Raw genomic sequence first — 17,395 nt, forward strand, 5'->3', positions numbered from 1 at the left:
TTCTCTTTCCTCAGTCTCACAATCCACATTCCCACCTTTTCACCATTCTTTGTCCCCCATCTTTTTCCCTTGTCCATTGTGTTTTTTCCACACGCACCAGACGAGGAAACAACTCAGTTACCACTTTATGATTCAAAGGAATGAAAGTAACTTTGCGACAGCCTTTGAGAAATGAATGAATGTGATATAATTATGGAACGCCTGTTCACCAGCTAATTAACACCACCGAAGCACCATTAAGGAAACACTGCTGCTTCTTTGCTGATAGCGTACGAATATAACCTTAAGCTACAGCGTACAGCTGGGGTTATACATGTGTGTGCTTATATGCATTAATAAAGATGAGTGACACAGCAGCAACTAAAGGTCAATGACTGAAGGCAAAGTAGTCACAAGCTAGCTGTGTTTTCTAAAGATACTGTGATAAATGTTTTACTTTTATTTCCTCTAAACAAAATTCCTCTCGTGTCTTTTCATGTCTGAGCTGAGGTTATGTAAATCAGTCATGCTGATACATGGTGTGTGTGTGAGTGAATATCAGATTTAGGTCTCAGCTGTGCGGCTTCCATGTTGACATAGGCAAACACAATAGCACACAAATTAAAACACAATGAAATCAAAGCAAAAGTAAACTGTGGTAGTCATTTAACTGAATGAGCGACTGAAGTTATGCTGTGAGCTCAACTGCCCCTGACGGGCTGTCGGTGTCTGAATATCGAGAGATTTAGTCAGATGTTCTGGCTGAGATGAGAGGATTTTGTATGGAGTATTTACTCAGAGTACACACTACGATGCAACCTGCAGCTCTGATAGTTGTTTTAAAAAAAAAGTCTGGTGACTTTTTTGCATTATTTGGAATGAAAATATCCACTTAAACAAGTAACAAGTTAAATGAAAAACGAAAACAGTGACACTTTAGCTTCTTGCAGCGTGAATGCTGACTGAACACAAAACCACATAAATAAACCTGATGACCGGAATGAACACAGCAGCTATCTGTGCTTTTTAAAATGGTAATGACTCACCAGACAAAGTATTTAAAAACATAAGACACACCAATTTACCATCACAACTAAATGAAAAACATCTGATTATGTTTGAGGAAGAAGAAAAGTGGCAGGAGGACAAGCGATGTTTCAAACAAACAAAGAAAAAGAAGGACGGGAGCCAAATGACGACAAAAACAAACCGACAGATCGTTTAAGATAAAACTAAGCTATGAACTGAGGAAACACCTTGATAAGGCTTTAAGAAATGACTTGACCAGTGGGGGGAATACATTAAAGTATTAAAAATTCCCTTTAACTGTACATCTACACACTTACACTGCTCAAAATATTAGATGGAAAAGGAAATACTGAAAAAAAACTTTTCAGAAATGTCAACTACCACTATGTTAGAAACATTCAGGGGAAATGTTTTAATCCTCTGTGTGTTCTTGTAACTCCCAAGGAGACGTCATGCTGGTGGCCCCCTGATGCGCATAGCGGTCGGCCTCGCTGTATGCACTCGTGAGGAGACGAGAAAAGAGCAGAGGCAAAGAAACTGTTTTCAGCTTGTGTCAGATGAGATAAAGCATGAAACAGAACTTTTGTGTTTGCGTGTGTAATTACATGCACACCTTTAATGAAGCTCTCTGGCCCGTGTTTGTTACAAAAAGGCACAAGTGAAGGACGTGAAGGACAAATGTTGAGCGAGTATTTTGTGATCTAAATAGCAGTGTCCATTTATTCCAGCAGATAGGGAAGTTAAATGATTTTTAAATAAATAAATGAATGCTTTTGTACAAATCCTTATTGGAATTATATACAAAGACTCCAATATGAGTACCTTAGATCTGAAGGGCTCAGGGAATCCTCCGTGTGGTATCCCAACGTATCCCTGAAGGAACTCGACGACAGAGAGGGGGAAGGACAACTCGTCCGCTCTCTCCTCCACCTCTGCTCTGGTCAGGTTGTTCTGCACCATGAACTGGGCCAGGTCACCCACGATCTTTGAGGAAGGAGTCACCTAGCAAAGAGGAAAAAAGTCTGAGCACTTGTAGTGTTTCGTGTGGGAGTGTTAAACCCATTTCTGGATAAAGAAAGTTAATATTAGCCTGATGTACCCTTCAGTTGGATACTTCCATTTATCAGAGTTTGCTTAGGACAAGGAGAGCCGCTGTTATTCACTGTGCCTTTTAAGCTGACAGAAAAAAAATATATATCCACATATTTATAGAGAAAAAAATAAAGTATTAAGAGAAAATCGAGCATCTTTTTTAGTTGGGTAATGGTAGAGTAGAAGTTGCTGCAGTTTGTCAGGCTACAGCATTCTTCCACGCCAAGTCCTCCCATTTGCAGAGCACAGGTATTTCTGCACATCCGCGGTGATTTCAGCAAAAGAGAAGTGGTCACAGAGTGTTTGTTTTAATGAAGATGCTGTCTACAAAGATTAAGCACAGAGAGACCCGGAGGAAGGGAAATGAAAAGATGTTTACATCGACACAGCCTCTTTAATCATCTGATTTGGTCTGCTCCGTGAAAACAGAATGAACCTGAAAACGAGGAGGGAAGAAAAAAGGGTGCAGAAAACATTCATTAAAATCACACGTATTCACTCTTTCATTATTTATAATGGCATATCATTATGGTAATAGCGATCCCTATTAGCATAATGGTGATAGGTAGAGTCACTTCAGACTGAACAGGACACTGGTGCAAATATCAATTGCACACATTACTCTTATTGTAATGATTGGAGACGCAAATTTAAGGCTTTCCTGTTGACTTCCATCTGGTGCTTGGACCATTAAAGTGAGAAAGGGGTCAATTAATATGACCCACCAACTTCCAATCTCATAAACAAACACTACGGTTTGTACTCAGTCCTTAACATTTTATTATCTGTTAGAAAGAGAGAGCTAAGGGGGAATAAAACAGAAAAGATGCTGTTAGTTTCACCTTCCAGATTTAACCTCTTCTAAATTTAAAAACCATTTTCACATTTTGGTTTTTGGGGTTGTTTTCAACCCCGATGCATCGTCTGGAAATGTAAGAACTGACAGCTGAAAGAGCAGCGCATGCAGGAAGCGGGTCCACGTTTCACACAAAGTCTATTTCCAAGGCAATTAGAGCACTCAAAAGGAGAGAGAGCAAGGAGAGAAAATGGATGAACAAATATAGATTAAGCTGAGATTCCCTGAGGAATCCCCAAACAAAGACCTTGACACCTATTTCTCAAAGAAGCGACACCAAATTATTGTGAGGAAGAAATAAAGCACACACATCCCTCTGGGATTACTACAAACTGCTGGGATTTGGGTGCTTGTTAGGCTATATGAGCTCGTGGGATCACTTCAGTCTTTCAACAACTACAGCCCCGTGTGTGTGTGTGTGTTCCTGTTTAGGCATCTTCGTGAGGACCAGAAACTGGCATTCTACTGTAGTTGTGGGGACCAAGAGAGGACATGCACACCAGTCCTCACGAGCCATTTTTCAGGTTCAAAATGTGGTTTTAATGTCAAGGTTACCATTAAGTTTTGGTTAGGCTTAGGCATTCATTTTTGATGGTTAGGGGTAGGGTAAGCAGCATTATGTGATCTAGATGTCCTCACTAAGATTGCAAAACGAGATTGTGTGTGTGTAAGCGCTTTTTGTGTTTAGACATAGCAATACTGACTTTTTTCATGTCAAGCTGCTGTAAAAATAGAAATGCCATCAGTGGAAGAAACAGTATAAACGATTTAAGCTACACTGTCAGATCAACCGAGCAAATCCTGATACAGCATTATAACATCTTTGGTCAAAAAAAACAATACTTAAGTGACAAAATAATGAAAGTGTCTCAAACGGTTCCTCCCACTGTGCAACTGCATTTTAACAAACATCAAAATGATCAGATCAGTTCCTTTGAAACTTGTTTCTGTGCAATCAGAAGCAAAGTGTCAAGAACAGCCCCAGGATGCCTGCTCAATTCCAAAACCATTTGGACTATTTTCAAAGGACATGTGCAAGTGATTACGCAGCGAGACAAGAAACAAGATAGAAGAAATGCTCCTCCCTTCAGCATTCTCTGCTACAACACCTGTAGTTCAGGTTGACGGGGTTTGTGAGTAGAGGCTATAATGACACCCTGCTTTTACACAATGAACGACTGCAAAAAACCTTGAGAGATTTGAGCCGGTTGTTAATACAAACTGTGGAGATGTCAAACAAAAGCATACTACTGACTTACTTAAACTCTATCAAAACACAGCAAAGCTCAATGTTGCTTAGTTTTCTCTGCGTCTGGAGTTCATGCGTCTCCTCCTTTCACTGCACAGGTGTTACATCTTTCCATCTTTATTACCCATCTTCAAAGAACAGCCTTCTTACTTCATCCCTCACTCACCATCTTGACCTTTGTCTTTACACTAAAAGCCAACATGTTGGATTTTTACTCTTCCTTCATGAATCAACTTGGTCCCGTTCCCATCCCTCTTCTCTCTAGTCCATCTGCCAAATATTTCTTTTTGCTTGATCCACAGTAACATCAAGAGTGTTACTCCCATTATCAATCTCTGTTGATGAATCACCCACCTCCAACTCTCTCCGGATGCCTCACACACGGGAAAAAGAGAAATCATATTTTCAGTGGTGTATGAGCTATATATGATGTGTGAGCTTTCCTATATTTTTAGACGAGGAGTGAGGAAAATCACATTGTGGTCGGGTTAGAAAAATCTGATTTCCTCTGTTCCTGCGCGAAGCCGAGCTCAGACTGTTGGCTGCTGATCGCTCTCCGTCTTACTGATAAGATGGTGTCTTTATGCCTCTACTTTAGAGGGAAGTTTAGCTTTTGACTGGACTGACAAAAGTAATCAGCTTCTTGAGCCTTTGAACAAAATGCACTGCAGTAGAAAACACCTGCTGTTATCTTTTTCCCCTGACAAGACCAAGAAACCGGGTGTTAAGCCACACTAAAAGGTTGACAGTGCTAAACACTGCACCGGGTTACATCTACATCTTATTCAGCCAGAAACCTCGAGGAGAGTCGCTGGATTCCCTCTGGGAAAAACATACTGGGACCAGATTGGATATAAAATTTGTAACAATCTGCTCTGAGATGTTGCGACGCGCAGAGAGAAATCTGATCAATTTAAGGTCCTGCGTTCAATTTCAGAGCGTCACTAAAACAGAAAAAGGAAAAAACTAACAGTCTTTGTCCTGGGGAGCAGAAGTTCTCTGTAAATGTTCATGTTGATCCTTTCAGCAGCTGAGATGGCAGAGAAACTGACCCATTTACTGACATTTATTGAGTCACACTTTGGCAAGGCTGAACATAAAAATAAATATCTACGCACATGTTTACCGTTAGTGTTGTATAGATACAGTGCTAAATAATTTACACTGGACATATTTTACATTCTGTTACCCAAAGCTTCTTTGGAGACTGAATAGGGAGATTAAATTAGCTCCTGTCATTTCTGCCTCTCTCCCATAAATGCTTTTTATCAGCAATTAATGCCGATTAATCCAAATTAAAGCTCTCATTATCACATCTGAGACACAAGCCCTGTTCCGCCCTCACCCACCTCCAGCGGCTCTTTCTGTTCCCACCACCTCAGTGTTCCTTTTCTCTCATGCTGCTCTTCCACCTTCTGTCCATCTTTCTCACTTCAACTAATGTGCAGTCCTCACTAAGTGGTCCTGCGTGACTTCGCACCCCTGGCAACAGAAATCTGGCACAAAGGCATGTTTGAGTGTGCGGCATGCCGGTGGATTTTGTGTGTGCATCTGTGTGCTTTGCTCAAATGTGTCTCGAAATGCAACTATCCAAACCTGAACTGCCCTAAAGAGCGTAGGATTATCATCCAGATCAGCATGTGCGCGACTGTTTCAGGGAGAAGGCAAATGTAACGAAAACACATACACACACTGCCCAGCCAGCAAAGCTAGGAGCAGAGTGAAGAATGGTACCTGTCAGGAGGGGAGGAGACTAGAGAGGAGCGATAACGAGAGGCTTAGAGAAGAGGGGGAGGGGAGAAACGATAGAAAGATTAGAGATACATGAAGGAAGTCTAATCGAAATGAAGGAAGGTGGGAGGCGGTGATGGAGGAGGAGATGAGACCAAATGAAACTGGAGAGTGAGAGTGGGGAGAGACTGCAGACGGGGTGATGAGGAGTGAGGCAGGAAGACTAAGAGGGAGAAATAAAGGGATGGACAGATTAACCGAGGGGAGGAGAGACAGAAGCAAACAGAGAAGAGCAGTAGACATCTGCAGCCCCACAGGCAATACAAGGAGGTGGTCCACCTCGAAGTATGAGAGACCGAGTGTGTTTTGAGATGGGGAGGTGAGTGGATACGTGCTTGTAATTGCAAGAGGAAAGTGACAGGGTAAAGGAAGAAGACAGAGCACACTCACAAATACATATACAAGCTGTCCTCTTTATACCGACAAGCTCACGCTGAGACAGATGTAGCTGAGAGAGAGAGGAGGAGACTGGAAGTTGATAGCAAAACAAGTTAAAAGCAGGGAAATCAAGCAAGGGAGGCCCTGGTGAGTTTGACAACTTATGCTCCAGCAATATGCAAGTCATTGCCAATTAACCCAGCAGCTTTTGCTGCAATGCATGTTGCGCTGACATTTGCGTAGATAAAAATTAACTTTAGAAATGCTCGTTGCTTTATGTGCATTTTCAGTTCATATCACTGACACAAACACTGGAGCCATCTGTTCATGTGTGGGGTTTCTCTTCCCATCAGTAACGAGTAGATTTAGAACTAGACAAGACCCCTTCTTATCTTCCAGACAAGGTTTGTCGGCTCAGTAGTTATACTGTAAATATACTATGCACTATGTGACCAGCAGGCTGACAGGAGGGCAAAGGAGGCTGACATCAACCAAAACACGCAGCGTACGTGATGTGTTACACAAGGTGGAAAAGGGAAACAAATCTTGTGTCTCTATTCTATAGCTGCTCACCAGTTTCAAGGTCATATCATCAATGGTTCTTTTCAGCTTAGCATTCCCAGCACTACATTTTACCACATGCATGCTTTTAAAATTGAGATTAAACCCAATTAAACTGTATGTGATACATACATGAAAACTGAGCACAATCCTAATCCTACTGCAGGTGTCATATTTAGTAGAGTCATTGTAGCTTGGGTCATTAAATAGTCGTAGTTCAAATGCTCTGCATGCAAAGGAACGGCTGGTCCACGATCATTAAGAGATTCAATCTGAACTCCATGGTCACTAATGCGAAGGAAAACTAATGAGGTAGTTTTATACCTGTTTATAATTGTAAACCAAGTCTGTGGATTAAGGCAGATTTACAGAACTGGTACAGGATACTCAGCAAGCAATGTAATGATTATACTGAGCTGCACATCTGGAATTAATATTAAGCTATGAAACTGTCAGACTTATAAGCATTTTATGAAAATCTCCCAGATTCCCGTGTCGAGTTTGATGTTGTCTGGTACTGAGTGAGAGGCCCATGAGCTTAAGTAATGATGGGGTTTTGTAAGTTGAGACATCCAGTACAAATATCTTGATTTCTTAATTCAGAACATGACACCCACTGCAAGAAAACATGAATTAATAGACTCCGTGAAGTAAACAATCCCTTTAATGCAAATCACTTTTATGTAAATGCTTTGAAGAAGATTAGACATTTAACTTTGTTTTTTAATCTGAAATAATTAGAGCTGTGTTCTTGATTAAAATGAGGAAAGTATCCCCATTTCTCCTTCACTGACGGCACTAAACTTCAAAGATATGGGCTTCGCCGTGGTGCGTGTGGGCATATACTTTAGGTGCACTGCTTACTGCCAGTGCAGTATGTGGTGTGTGTACTCCATGTCTATATCTGACAAGCGCACTCCTTCTCCCTTATCGACAAACCAGCAGTGTGAGAGACACAGCCATTGTCGAGCTAACAGGATACAACGGAGAGCATAGCAGGGCCCGTAGGCACATTAAGCCAACATTGGCTTGTGCAGTGAAGCCCACAGAGTCTTAATTGAATTGATAGAGAGGCATGGGCAGAGGGGTAGGGGATTGATGAGGAAAACATAAAGGGGGAGAGAAAATTAGGGAGAAGGGACCAGAGAGGGAAAATTGAGAGACCTAAAGAAAGAGAGAAGGTGGTGATAAAATAATGGGGAATCCATGGGAGCATGTCTAAGGTAAGAAAAAGCAAAATAAAGATGGCTGAGAATAAATGCAGAAAGCAGCATGTGGAATGGAGGACAGATGGAAAGTGAGAGGGTGGCTCGATAATAAAAGAAAATGCAAAAGAAAGAACAAAATAATTACAGGGAGAGAAAAAGAAATGTGAAAAACATAGTAATTAATGAAAGATAAACAAGAAGCAGTCAGGAGGTCAGCCCAGGCACAGAATGACAGTGGTCCAGCAGAGCTCCCTGTCCGTGACTACAATTAGTGATGGCTGAAGTTACGTTAAATCCACCTGGTAAATGAGAGGATAAATGAGCCTAATGTAGACTAGCCGGGAAAAGATAAACAAGTCTAGCAAAGGAAATGACAAAGCTATAAAAAGTTACTCTCGGAGGAAAAGGGAGCTGAGGAAAGCCAAATATACTGCTGCACTGAAAGTGAATTCAGACTGCACAGAACAGTGAACGCACCTAACCTAATCTGGGATTGTTTTGCTCAGCCAAGCCAGGAAAGAGGGGCGGCTTGGCAGACTGAGTCAGTGTGAGCCAGGCCGATGAAAGAATATTGAAAACTCATTTCTAATTGTGCTTTCAGCAGGAAATTCACATGACCCAAGTCAGACATAATATTACAAAGTAAAACATCATTAACGCTCCAAATGTGCCCGACCTTGTGCATTCTACTCATTTCCCCAAACCCATTTATACGGCTCTGCTTAAGATAATAATATAACCCATTACAGCTGATGCTCCTAAATCAAGGACTTTCGAATATAGTCTTATCTGCCAAATTAAATGAGTTTCTGGCATCAGTTACTGCAGCTGGGTGTTGAGGCCACTATCATCCCTGACTCCAAATGCATCTGTGTTGTGCTGGTAAACTAAATTAAAGCTGAAACGACACAGCTTGATCATGAAAATAAAGAGCAAGCTGGGACGCTCGGTGTCCATGTCTCACCTTAATAAGGTCTCCAAGTAGTTTGTTGGCCTCTGCGTAGGCCTTCTTCACCTCCTTGAACTTGTTGCCCAGTCCCATACTGTGAGCCTGCAATAGACCAATGAACCGAGTAAGCTTTTCTTTTCATTACAACCAATTTAAGAGAAAAATCAAGGAATGCTGGACAAGCCAGTCCTGCAGCTGAACACTTGGGAAGAATTCTACAGCGACGGTCCTGTGGTTTAAATCACTTTGAAATTATCTCTTAAATTTTTCAGTGTGACTATAACAGCACAAACGCTGCAGAGTCTTGCTTGTATTTTGGCACAGCATTCACAAACACTGGAATAAGCAGCTTTTACTCAAGTTTCTGAGCTTTGAACTTTAAGCACAACCGTGTTAACAACAGTGACTGAAACAGATGATATGTTTTATTGAGCTAATAGACACAGAACCTGTTTCTCCATTTAAGTTAACCAGATACAAACCCACACTGGGACGCTGTGTAAAATGTAAATGACAACAGAATGCAAGGGCTGAAAATCAATATTGGATACGCGTGATCTTTGGGACCTCAGGTGTCAGCGCATTAAAAAACAGGCACAGCGTGAACGCAGTTCATCGTACCAGTCACAAATTTTGGAATTGGATTCATACAATGCAGTAACCTAATGTTTTTAGCCTTGAAATAATCCACTGACAGGCAAAAACGAAACAGCAGCATTTAACTGTACCTGGAAGTGAAGGTTGGTGTACTGTCCTCCGGGTATCTCATTCTCATACACGTCGGCATTGCCAGATTTCATGGTGGCAGTGCAATCAAACGGAGCATACAAGCCTCTGGCTACTTCCCAGTATTCACTGTAGTCAAACACCTTCTCCAGAGCAATGCCTGCAAAACAGGACAGTAAACTGACATCAAATCTGTGCTCAGTGCACACAGTTATGCGACTTGGCGTACGGTGAACTGAAAATTACTTTACACTTAAATGTCACATGGGGCAAAAACAAAAGCAAAGATATTTTGATGTTTGAGGTCTTTTAATATAGAAAACTAAAGTATGTCACTAGAGATAGAGACCCTGAGCAGAAATTTGAGTTTGTAATCTTAGGGGTTACTTACACTCGCCTGCCCCGTCGAAACCTGTTAAACTATATGTTAATGCAAATATCTAATCAGCTGATCACAAGGCAGCACTTAAATGCACGCAGACCAAAGTGTCAAAGCTCAAACGGAGCATCAGAATGACAACAAGGTGAGTTCAGAGACTTTGAATGTGGTATGGTTGTTGGTGTCAGACTGATGTGAGCATTTCAGAAACCATGACCTTTTTCTAGGGTTTACACAGAATTGTCTGGAAAAAAGCAAATATCCAGCGAGCAGCAGTTCTCTGGGTGAAAATGTTTTGTTGATGGCAGAGGTCAGGAGAAGGGCCAGACTGCTTTGAGCTGATAGGAAGGAAACAAACTCAAATAACCATTTGTTATAACTGAGGTATGCAGAAGGGCATCTCCGAGTGCACGACATGTTGAACCTCAAAGCAGATGGGCTACGGCAACAGAAACTTGTATCAGCTCAGTATAGGAAACAGAGGCTACAATTATCAGCAGAGTCACCAAACAGCAGATATGAAAAGCAATGGATGATCTTTTTAAATGTCACAGCCTACCCGAGCATTGCTACTGACCATGTCTATTCTTTTATAGCCACAGTGTGACAATCTCCTGATGGCTCCTTTTAGCAGCATACGGTGGATTGTCACAATACTCTCAAATAGCCTCCAGAGTCAGATCTCAGAGCACCTTTAAGATGTGCTGAACAGGAGATTCCCATCATGAATATATATCGCTGACAAATCATGTCCAACCCAGTACTAGCACAGCATATGATGTGGCTGATTAGATTAAATGCATTCAGCATTAAACAACAATACTGTTGTCTTCATGTAAAGTAGCAATCACCAGATTTAGCTTACATTGTGATACGGTCTATAAATACAGATGAACCGTTAGTGAAGCCATGGGAGCCTGCCATTTATCTGAATTAGTCATATTGACAACATATGCACTGTGCCAACTAGTCAATTGTGGGCTTATGATGCTGATGCTAATGCAAAAAAAATAAGCAGCATGTTAAACTGAGCAGTGTGCTAAACGTTTGTTAACACACGCCAATCAGGTATGTTTGAATGCATCTCCAATGACACTACAGTGTGCTGATTCCTACTCTCAGCTGTCTGCATCACATACAGCAGAGTACCATCAAATAGAGAACATCGTGTGAAGAGGAGATGTGCCTACTTGGTAGGCTTCTATGTAGTCTCTTTCCCTCCTCTATCAATAACCCAGTATCACCCTGTAGTTTTTATAATATACTTTCAACAAACTAGTCTGCAGCAGAAGCAGCAGCTCATGCTCATCTCTTCTGGAAGGTGTATTACAGGATAATATCTAGTTTACCTATTGTGTAAATTGTACTCGGAGCCTGTAAGCATGCTGGAAAAGTCACTCTGTATTTTAATCTGGTCTTTGCTACATCAAAGCTGCTTGTTAATTCCCTCTAATATTTTGAGATCTTTAAAAAAACAAAAAAAACAAAACAAAACTAAAACAGCATTTGTTGCTGCCACTTAAGGTGTGTTAAAGCAGCTTACCTTGCACCTGCTTTAATACCATGACAGAAATGGCAGTACACTGAGCTTTTGGCTAATGATGACAAAAATCAGCCATATTAATGAGCCAAACGTATTACTTCAATAACTGAGAGACAAGCTTGTACTTTTTAGATTGAAGGAGTACATACTCCAAAGTGTTTGTGTCCCTCGACTGATCTTGGCGGGTAAATGGAGCTACTGTGAAATTAATGTGATATTAATGTGCATGTTGTTGCTCCTCAAATTCAACCGTCTGCCAAGTCAGGCAGTAATTGGGTCCATTTTCTTCTCTGTTTGTGAACACTTATTTTTAATCTTTCATTTATGCTTCCGTTGTGAAATTATAGTTTGGATTAATACAGTGCGGGGACATGTTCGGCAGCTGAGTCTGATTCTAAGGTCACCGTGGGCGAATCTTTAGCTCCTCCCTAAAACCGGCTGCAGCTGCAACTTTATGCATGTGGGGGCTTTTAGCTGATGGACAAAGAGACATTTGCAACTTTAAACCATCTAATTTTAAGTTACCGTTTTAAAACGGTGGATACAACAAAGAGGAATGCCCTGTAACCATGGTAATTCAATCACTTCCTGTGAGTGTGAGATCTGGGTGTGAGGAGAGAGGGGGTCCCTGGGCTCTTAGCTTTTTGGAACCGGAGGTCATGGGTAAGGGCTATGACCCCAAAACATAACCTCCTTTATCATAACTTCTGACATGAATGTAACCACAATGCACATAATTCACATCATGTTTTATTAAATAAGACTCAGTGAGCAAACTAGAGATCTTAAACTCATCAGGCTAATGTCTACTTAGAGCAGGAGGGTTACTTCTTTTTCCTCCATGAAGGTAACATCAGGTGGGCGGGCAAACTCGGCTAACACTGACTTGACTGGTTTAGTATTTAGCCAACAGTAGAATTGTAATCTCAGCTAACCTAAAGTCTGGTAGGCCACAGTTAATGCATGTGTTAAGCCTGCCTGCTCTTTTTCCAAGTCTTAATTGCAATTATGCTAAATGGCACATTTCTCACTTCTGTCACACTGCAGGGGATTAACAGACTGTGACCGCCAAAGAATGATGTGTGACTACTAAGGCTTTGACCTAATCAACTCAAATAGTGATTCAAAATGATTTTTTTAAACTGGTTTGAATTAGTTCCCAAACACGGTGTGAAACTTGATATTGTATAAAAATAAACAAATTATACGTGACTGAGTTATAAGCTGAAATAAGGAGATAATGAAAGGTCAAAACATCATCTTACAAGCTAACATCTCACAAAACGGGTCTGAGGGAAACTTAAAGTGTCAGCAAGTGGACAGGTTTACACACAATACGAGTCTCAGTGGAATTTGGGGGGATGAAGATAATCTGCAATAAGAGTTGAACAATGACACTGTTTCTTGCAAGACATTTAAAGAACTAAGAACATCTTAGTGGCGTCATATTCAACGGGAATGAACAATTCAATATAAGAGAATCTTGTGTGTCATTTCTACAGTTCTTGAAAAAGTCATCAACGACTCTGAAGATGTTTTGAAGATGTTCCACACGTCTTTGTCTCACTCTCACACACACCTCTCTCTCACCCCGCTGCCATAAACCTGCATTTACTTTACTGTAGAAAATGCTAATTTTCCTATAAAAGCGGTTAATTTGGCATCTGTAACCATTTGCTTGCCTAAAAGGTATGAAAACGGGACCATTTTAAAAGTATTCACATGACTGTTGTTGTTAGACAGCTTCAGGATAACGAGACCACCCATGACCCAGTCCTTGATGGTTTTAATAAATGGTGTGATTAGTCCCATCTTTAATTAAACATATCCAAAACAAAACATATCATCAGCGACTTTAAAAAATTTACTCATGCACAAGAGGTCATGTCAAGTGAAAGACTGTGGAAGGTGTTCAGTCTTATGATCTTGGAATAAGATAAACCGAAGCTGTGTGCAAAAAAAGGACGATGGTCTGTCGTATCTGAGGAAACTCATTTCCACATTGACAAAACTGTGATGATTTGATTGCTCTTCTGTTGTCCCTCGATATTTATTTGTAAGGAACAGAAGCGCACAAATTATTAAATGGTCTACAGCTGAACACAGTATCCCAGTACACCAAACCATTACAGACCTGAACATTCTAATACTTTCCAGTATGTTAAAAAGATTTCACAATCAGTTTATTGTATCATATCTTATGCAGATGTGATTGTTTAGAGATGCAAGACACATTATTCAGTCAGTAAGTAACACAATGACTGAATTACACAATGTCAATGGCCTTTCAGTTTCTTTGGTCAACACTGTGGTTTATTCTAAACAGAATTAAACTAATAATAGAAAAAAAAGATATTTCTTAAAGGATTTAGGGTGTCAAGTCCAACAACAGTGCAAAACCCCTGAAACACACTTCAACCAGACCAGTGTGATAAAACAATTGATCACGACCGACTTGCTCCCTCTCTTATATCATATTATTATTTTGTTATCTTAGCTCCTACTTCGTACTCTCTCCCTTTTACTGTTGAATATTTTAGCCAGCTTGCCTTCTTCCCATAGTAATACCATTTTCTTCAACTACTTTAAAGCATTTTATTCACACAATTTACTTTATTTGGACTTTGCACTTACCAGGTTTAAGTTAATCAAGATTTCTTCATCTAGTTTATTTTTTGTTTAATGTGGCACCTAAATCTTTTGTGTATTTTGGAATAAGTTACATAGTTACGCCACAAATTCTGAAGCCTGGTGTAGTTCAAGCAAAACAATTCAGAGTCTAAGTCAACAGCAGCTGCTGCTTCCTGCTGTGTGCCAACATCATCTGGCTCTGTCCTGCAGAACCTGCTCAGTCGACTCCAGCCAGACTGTCTAAAAGACCCCTACAAATTGAAATCTGCAGATGTGCTTCATTCCCAGTAAAAGTCCCAATGATGACTGCCCAACCTGGAGAGAGGTGCTCTAACTCAAGCCAGCCTGCGACTTCAATAGCAAGCAAACAACCAGCTTCAGCTGCTGTATGATCAAACTAATGCCCCTGGTACTCTAAAGACAATTAAGGAAAAAATGGTCTGAAAGTCTAAATGACTTTGAATTAGTCTGAAATAATAAACATTCAATCTTAGAAGATTAACTTTGCAATTAGTTTTATTCAATAGTAAACTGAGAATCAGACACAAATCTTCCCTTTATCACAGCCTAAATGCTTTAAGTTCAAGCATTCATCTGCTCACCCCTTGTTCCTTTTGTACACAGATCCTTGTAAATAAATCCGACACACACGCAACCGTATGACAATAAATCTATAATTAGAACACAAAGGATGACAAGCTTTTTCCATAATTGAATAGTGTGGATTCGTTTGCTTCACTTGTTCCCCCCTTTTAGGCACCCATGAGAACACACATGTCCATAGATCACTCATACAGATGGCTGCTTGGTAGTGACGAACTGCCATCAATATTCAGCTCATTAGCAGCACAAAAATCACTAACAGAGGATACAAACAGACAGACGCATACTTCTGCTTTCATTAATCTATACACACATTTTGTAGACTGACACACATAAACAGTTGTAACACACACACACCAGAGGCTGATGAGACGAAGACACAATAACATTGTGGGAGAAAAAACCCAAATACAAAGGTCGATGTAACAGGTTGGATGCATTTAATGCCTGTGCTCACCCGTTTGTCTGGGTTCAGCTGTGAGTGTGTAGGGTTCGACTGTCTACACTGTTAACGTATAACCTCTGAGCAGAGCGTCTGCCATTTGTTACTAAATATTTTATCAATTAAATCCAAGCATGATGCACAAGAGAAGGCAGTAAATGCAGTGTCAAATAAACATGAGGACCATTTTAATATGTGTCATCATTCAGCTGCATAACCGTGTGTGAATATGTATGACTTTTAAAACGCATGGGTATGTACGCACGTCGCGGCTTACTGCATAAACAAAGAGACGGCATGAAGACAAACAAATTAACCACAGAGCCAATGCTTTGCCATTTCTCTGGGAGAAAGAGATACCAAGAGAGATTTTGAGGGAGACGAAGGGAAAGGACAAGCAGAGTGGGAGTTGGAGGCATGGAAAGTGCCGTTAATTGGTTTGTGGCAGATTGACAAAGAAGGAAGAGGAGGATGACGAGGGAAGACAATGTAAAAGCAGGGGGAGTAATAGGAAAAGGCATAGGAGCAGAGAGAGGGTGGGAGATCGAATAGGCAGCGCACACTACACTGCACTGATTATTGCTTTGAAAGAGAGATGGAAGAAAGCTGGGAGGAAGTAAAGAGAAGCAGTCAACAGACTAGGGTCAGTGAGGTGTGGAAGTGTCAGACAGTGCTTTTCTTGATTACAAATGTAGTGAGATGGGCAAACAGAGAGGGAAAGGGAGAGAGGCACAAAAATCACGCGGTGATGAAAAGAAGACACGAGGCCAAGATGACAGGTATAAAAGAAGCTGGATGTGAGAGGGAGCTGTATGCATAATGCATTTACCAGGGTCACCCCAGGATACAGGATAAAGCACGAGTGTGCACAAATGTGTGTGAGACGGTCTGCAAATTGAAATTCCATGAATAACCTGAGAGACTTTAAAAACTCTGGCTTTTGAGTAACGACCTTGTCTTTCTGTTCCCTTTTTTTTTTTGGGACTGTATGCTCACAAATTGATATTGTGTCATTAAACCGGACTGCGACTGAAACATTTATGTCGTGCTCTACAATGTTTCCTACTCGAGTCCAAGAACCTGTTGCATCCAGCTGTGGGTTAAATGAGTACTGAGTGAGCAGCAACGATGCAAACAGATTTTCCTTCATGGCTCAAGCCACACATTATGCTGCGAACACAGCACGTCCAAATGGCTTTGCTACTACGTTGCTTTATGAACAAAAATCACTTCCTCTTCTATGAAAGGGTTTTAAATGTGAGTGAGAAACAATAAGGTACAAACACCACCAACACCCGTGGTTTACCATAATTTTCTGAAACCACGGTAGCTGCACTGTAATTACGCTTAAGACGTTTTTTAGTCTCTCAAAAGTGGAAATTACTTGTGCTTTAACCCAGCCTAATGTGCCCAGTGCTACAGAAGTACTGTGATGTGATATCACCACGATACACAAATTCGTTTTTGATGTTTCTCTAATGGTTAATCCACCAGAATGTGCAAGTTCGTTAACGGAAATTATATTTTTATGGCTGAAATTATTATAATTATTGTTTTCCATCAGTTTTCAAAATGTGTTACAAATTTCTAAAAAGGAAAAAATGGAAAAAGCACATTACTACTTCTGATTAAGATGCCAAATGACAGTCATTTACTTGCATTTCTCAACAGAAAAATAAGAAAAATGTGTTTTAGTAAATGTTATGCTTGATTAAGGTCCAGCGTGCCGACTCGAGTTTGGGTGTAAAAATGTGAACCAAGCCTGTTATTGGCCTAATAAATAATATGTTTTTAAGTTTTAAACTATTTTTCTATATTTGTGTTTTCATGGTTTTATGGTCTAATACATTTTCTAAACTAACAGTTTAAGGTGGGATTTTTCTCATGTACGGGTTAATCATTTTAAATGTTAAGCACTGATGTAACCATGTAAAACAAACTAAGGCTTGCTAGATTCTGCATCAGTTTAACAAACAGTG

The 17,395-nt window shown here is 40.5% G+C and overlaps 1 protein-coding gene across 2 annotated transcripts in view; it reads right to left on the reverse strand.

Moving 5' to 3' along the window:
- The window catches only part of pcxb (pyruvate carboxylase b), a 285,541-nt gene that overhangs the window by 18,520 nt on the left and 249,626 nt on the right, over positions 1-17,395 (reverse strand). For both annotated transcript variants that reach the window (XM_087837657.1, XM_087837656.1), the window contains exons 20-22: positions 9,821-9,978; positions 9,108-9,194; positions 1,831-2,010 (exon numbers count right to left, since the gene is read on the reverse strand). In XM_087837657.1, coding sequence (XP_087693783.1) covers positions 1,831-2,010; positions 9,108-9,194; positions 9,821-9,978 — 425 coding nt within the window. The remainder of the gene's footprint in view (positions 1-1,830; positions 2,011-9,107; positions 9,195-9,820; positions 9,979-17,395) is intronic.

The sequence above is a fragment of the Neolamprologus brichardi genome, chromosome 3 (assembly GCF_056152115.1).
Source record: "Neolamprologus brichardi isolate AB-2024 chromosome 3, ASM5615211v1, whole genome shotgun sequence".
Classification (NCBI taxonomy): domain Eukaryota; kingdom Metazoa; phylum Chordata; class Actinopteri; order Cichliformes; family Cichlidae; genus Neolamprologus; species Neolamprologus brichardi.